The 6,000-nt window shown below is 38.6% G+C and overlaps 1 protein-coding gene across 3 annotated transcripts in view; it reads left to right on the forward strand.

The window, feature by feature from the left end:
* Nucleotides 1-5,247, forward strand: part of LOC124613876 (electron transfer flavoprotein beta subunit lysine methyltransferase-like) — a 63,373-nt gene extending 58,126 nt beyond the window's left edge. For 2 of the 3 annotated variants that reach the window (XM_047142606.1, XM_047142604.1), the window contains one exon: nucleotides 4,700-5,247. In XM_047142606.1, coding sequence (XP_046998562.1) covers nucleotides 4,700-5,031 — 332 coding nt within the window. In that variant the 3' untranslated portion in view covers nucleotides 5,032-5,247. The remainder of the gene's footprint in view (nucleotides 1-4,699) is intronic. The other variant, XM_047142605.1, reaches the window with a different exon arrangement.
* Nucleotides 5,248-6,000: the final 753 nt, after the last annotated feature.

Raw genomic sequence — 6,000 nt, forward strand, 5'->3', positions numbered from 1 at the left:
GATGCTGTACCATTTGTGGTCCATCGTAATGAGGTGGGTTGTACATTGCGCTCGTGGTCCATCGTAATAAGGTGGGTCGTGCATTGTGCTTGTGGTTGTGCCTATAAACATCAGCTGCTGGCTCAATATAAACGGCTGGAGGTCGTTGCTGGCTGGTGGTGATGGTTCCAGGCCCCATACATGCTCAGAATTGCTCCTAGCAACCTCACACAGCAGCTCTGGCGGGGACGCATGGATGTGTCCTGGGGCTGCACAGTATTGATATCTGGATGTGACTCAGCTTGCTGTTCAGTGGAAGGAGCCAGCTCTATCATGCACATTCTCAGTGTAGGTAGTTGGATCCATTGTTGCCGTTAGCGCTCGGTTTGTTGAAAAGTTGTGCTTCAAGTGTCCACCTGCAGATAACATTTTGAAAATTAACACAGGCATTTACCTTCTTACAGCCTGTTCAAAACATCACTTTTTTAACTCCTGTCACTACGGTGTACTGAAGCTTGTGGTCTGTCTTTCTTCTTCTTGCTGCGATTCTGTTTCACACCATAAAATAAGTTCATTCTTTCCTTACACAACACACACAAGATTTTTTGAAATAGCTACAAATCTGCTGTGGTGGTCTGCTTGGCCTTCTCAGACTCCCTTCCCTCTTCTCTCTTTGCCATGATTTTCCTCTGTTTGCTTTCTTTTCCTGGTATTTAGATGAGTTTCCTTCGATTTTGCTATCTTTTTATGTTATTTTCTGGTTAACTTCGTCTTCTTCTGTTCAGCATTCTTTGTCCTCTAAATGCTTTTTAAACTGCTGTATCTAACACGATCTATTTGTTCCCATTTCTCATGATCTTCTGTTATCACAGTGCAGTATATCCTTGTAAGTGCATCTCTATCCTCTATAGTCTTCTTCTCTTTAAATATAACCATTTGCTGCTTTCTTTCACCCTTCTGAATCTTCACCGTATTTTCGTCAGAGTTAACATGTACTCGATATTCGTTCATCCAGTGTGTTCCTAATATGCAAACCACACACAAATTTGGTACTACTAAAGTCTCAATTGTATAGATGTGTTATAGATTTCTCCCCTTATTTCGCTTACACTACTATCCTCTGCTTGTATATCACTCTCTTCTATCGAACAACCTTCCTGACCTAAATCTGTACTCACTCAGATTTCTTTACTTGTGTGTGCAACTCTTTCAGTTTGGTCATGTTTTTGCAGTTCTGCCTCTGATTTGGAAGTTCCTACTTGTTTGACAGTTTCTGATCCCTCATAATTGACCACAACTCCTTCATACCCACATAATATTGACAATGATATTTCTTTAAGTTCTTTTCCTTCGACCCCTCATTATCTGTTTAAATTGTTCCTTTGAGTAGCTTTCATTGCATTTCTCACTTCTTTCAACTGTAATGAATAACTCGTAATAGCTGACTCGTAACAGCAGCTGTTTGAATGAACATGTAAAATATTTTTATAACACAGTCCATAAATTAAATAAATAAATAAAAATAAAAATACGACAGGTTCAATCAACGATTCTATGTCAGCAAAACTTGGAAATCTAGAGTTTTGTTTCTTGTAAACTTACTTTTCGTTTTCTTCAACTGTTGTTGCACCCTCTTTGATGTTGAAGACTGTTCAATGAAGTTGTTTTCATTTCTTTCATCATTTCAATTTTGTGAATACCTTCCATTTCTTCAGTTTGCTGTTAGGAAACCGACTCGTCCCAGTGGTCCACTATGCTGCTCTTCGTCTCCTCCTGACAATGGGTCTCATCCTGCCTATTGTCAGCACTTGCTGCCAGATCTGTCACGATCACCTTTTTATTTTTAATATTGTTCTGTCAGTTTATTCTCCCCCGCATGTCTCTTCATCGAAGATTGCCCGGTCACTTGTTGCCACAGGGGAGATATTGTCCCAGGGGAGCAAATACCAAACAATGAATTACTGTGTGTTTCAATCATGTTGGTCATTTATATTAATAAACTCTTGAAACATATATCTATGAAAAATATTTATTATGTATTTACTTGTTCTCCCTCACACAAAGAAGCAAAAACATATACTTATGCTGTTAACTGCAGTCTTGTTTCTTTCACACTCTTCGAAAAATGATATTGCTTATTTAGCACTCTGTAAAGCTATTTATGCACATGCTTTCTAACCTTTCTTGTTATCTTATTAGTTATTTCAGAGGCTTTGAACGTCTTTTTTTGTGGATAGTCCTACAGGTTTCTTGTTTCATTTTATTTTTATTATTATGTTGCATCTATTTCCAGTATTATTCTGAAAAAATGAACAGCTCAAAAAATTTTTGCACCACCCCTGTCATATGTACAGTTGATATCATTTTTTGATCATTAGCATCTATCTCAATACTCTTGACCACAGCAAAGTGCTATGTACCTGCATAAAAGAGGCAAAAGTAAACTTTCGTTCTAAGTCTCATACAGTAGAAAGGAGCATATCTTCAGTTGTGTTGGGACACTGCAACATGTTTCCGCTTTTCATTTTGTCAAAATTCCTTGAAGGGTCTCTTTAAGCTCAGACCATGTATGCATTGTCACTTACAACACGAAGGGTTATGTGTGGGAAGTTGCTCTTCAAATTGATGTACTGAACAGCAACTTCAGACATACAGCCACTACTGTGATACACAAAATATTAAGGAACTGCCTCATGGTGGTTGCATGTGATCACCACCAACTGATTACTTTTCTCTATAAACGTGGTTTTTAGGTACTCTAAAGAGAGTACAACAGAACTGTGTTGTGATTTTGGAGGCAACTGTGAGGTTTTTGTGGATCAAAATAGTATGACACCACATCCACAGTATGAATTTGGCCTCTAGGAGTCCATTACAAATGAGGTACAAATCCCTCAGCAGTTGGTGTGTGGAGTAAGTCGATAACAAAACATCAGAACACATGGAACAGAACCTGGATCAATGATGCCAGGTTCTCGCCATTGACAAATACAGAATTTTTCTGACCACCAAGAATAGCCATAGAAGTGTGTAGAGGCAGGCATGTACAGATGCCTCTCACAGGCATGCCATACCACAGGTTATCAAGGTAATAAGGCAGTGATATGTTGAGCTTGTATTGTGTGTGTTTGTCGGACACTGCTCATTACAGTCAACAGTAATTTGAGAACTGCTCATTATCAGGACAACATCCTCCAACCTACAGTCCAGCCCTAAAGTTAATTTATTGGGGATATATTCATGTTTCAAGGTGATAATGTTCAAACCCTCTCTGCCCACCTCTGGAACACTTCGTTGAGGAGGCAGGAATTGACTAAATGGAAAGGTCTACAAAATCTCCAGATGTGCTCCCAGTTGAGCATGAATTGAACCAGGTGCACCTTAACAGTGTATCGTTGCAGAAGCCCCCCCCCCCCCTCCCACCACCCTTTTTCAAGGTTGTACGATCTCCTGGGTGTGTGTGTGTGGGGGGGGGGGGGGGGATTCTGTGCCATCTATATGTAGGATAGGCTTGAGCACATCTCAATCACCCGCCTCCCTTAAGTGTAAACCCACACATGTTCACAGATACACAGGTCACAGATACACAGGGGGTGCATAACTTTTGATGAAGGTTGTATCATATATCCTTATAATGTTCCTATTAAAAGCTAGGCAAGAAATATCCAAAATCAATTTGATGCAGTTAATAAGTGACAGTTAAAAGTTCTTGATTAAGAATTTCAGCAGCGCTTGTATTTAACCTTTCTTTAGATTGACTGCATGTGTAGATTCCATGTTTTTATAAAATGTTACTGTTGTGCCACATTAACAAGAAAGTACTCATTCAAACACCAATTTTAATCTACACCTACACCTAGACCTACATCTGCATCGATACTCCGCAAGCTGGTACTCAGTGCATGACAGAGGGTACCCTGTACCGCTACTTGTCATTTCCCCTCCTGTTCCACTCACAAATAGAGCAAGGGAAAAACGAATATCTGTACACCTCCGTATGAGCCCTAATTTCTTGTATCTTATCTTCCTGGTCCTTACCCACAGTGCACATTTGCAGCAGTAGAATCATTCGGCAGTCAGCTTTAAATGCTGGTTCTCTAAATTTTCTCAATAGTGTTTCTCGAAGAGAACATCACCTTGCCTCCAGGAATTCCCTTTTTAGTTCCCAAAGCATCTCCCGTAACACTTATACGTTGTTCGAACCTACCAGTGACAAATTTAGCAGTGTGCCTCTGAATTACTTCAGTGTCTTCCTGCAGTCTGACCTGGTACGGATCCCAAATGCTTGAGCAGTACTCAAGAATAGGTTGCATCAGCATCTTATATGCGGCCTCCTGTATAGATGAACCACTCTTTCTTAAAATTCTCCCAATAAACCAAAGTTGACCATTTGCCTTCCTTACCACAGTTCTCACATGCTCATTGCATTTCGTATTGCACTATTATCTTCTATAATATCGAGAATATTATTGTTCTAGTCTTTGAATAGATATTTTTATTTTTTAGCCTTCTTGCTTCTATTTTCAGTGTTTGTAATAAACAATGTAATACTTAAAACAACTATCCCATTCAGCTTTCTATTGCAAACAGTCGCAATTTTTTTGTGTTTGAGTTAATGAGGAAATGAATATTTTGGAGCTGCTGAAACAGTTTTTATCAATATAATTTTTTGTATTGAACTGCTTGTTACTGTAAACTAACAGTACCATTCTTATTGCAGTAGCAGGAGAGGCAATACTCCTCAATTGTTCCTTAAATCAAGTGAACGTGAATGTGTCATTAAATGACATAATAGGCAATACGTGCTTTGAGTGGGATATTATCTTGCTGGGTGATGTACTGTATGACACAGAGTTTGCACAAAGGCTTCAACCATGGATCAAGAGTCTGCAGAATGCTGGGAAGACAATATTTGTTGGTGATCCAGGACGACATGCAATGAATGTAATTCCAAAAGGAAACTTGCAGTTACTGGCAACATATAGCCTACCACCACAAACAAATCTTGAAAATAGAGGTTTTTCTACAGCATTTGTGTGGAAAATTTTGTAATAAACTAGTCTACTGCGGAGAATATGCTGCGTTAATATGTCAGATTTCATTCACAACTGTGAAACACTGTAGTCATTCAATTATTAACAACACACTTTGTGTGTGTTGTTTTTTTTTGTAATAAGAGACATTCTCAAATCTTCTTATGCATACATGTATGTGGGGCAGAATAAAGGTAAACAGAAATTATCTGTTTTCTCTGTTTATGCAAAAGAATAACATTTTCGTGCATGCTTACAAAACCTCATTTACATAAATTAAGAAACATCCATAAAACTACCAAATTAGGTGACATAGTGGTTAAGACACTAGACTCATTGGATAGGACTGAGGTTAAAATCTGTGTTCTGCCATCCAGATTTACATTGTCTGTGGTTTCCCTAAATTATTTATGACAAGCACTTAAATAGTCCTTTCAAAAAGAATAGGGTTGATTTCCTTTCTCGTCCTTCCTAATGTAAACTTATGCTGTGTCTAGTGACATTGTTAATTGGGCATTAATCCATACTCTTGCTTCACTTGTAAAATAGAATTTACAGCTGAGAGTATTCTCCTGATCAGGTCCACAAGACTGCAACTTAGGGGCCTATGCCATAAACATTTAAAATAAAAATAAGTCTGTCTTTCAATACTGCTGTGGTGCAAGCCCTCTTGTAACTGTAAAACGTATACATGGAATTATGTTGTATGTACTTATTTGCTTGAATTTCTCAGTGGGCCGCTGATGCGACTTAGTCAGCATTCAACTCTCAAGCCCTATAGTCCATAGCATCAAGTTCAAACTGCCTGTTGATGTTACATGTGGCACTTAAGCAGGAAAAACTGCAAAGAATTTTAAAAGAATACTTAACAGAACTGTCAATAATTATGAAAGGGATCGTTGCTACTCACCATATAGAGGAGATGCTGAGTCACAGATAGGCACAACAAAAAGACTATGAGAAAGTAAGCTCACAACCAATAAGGCCT

This window comes from Schistocerca americana, chromosome 4 (assembly GCF_021461395.2).
Source record: "Schistocerca americana isolate TAMUIC-IGC-003095 chromosome 4, iqSchAmer2.1, whole genome shotgun sequence".
Lineage (NCBI taxonomy): Eukaryota > Metazoa > Arthropoda > Insecta > Orthoptera > Acrididae > Schistocerca > Schistocerca americana.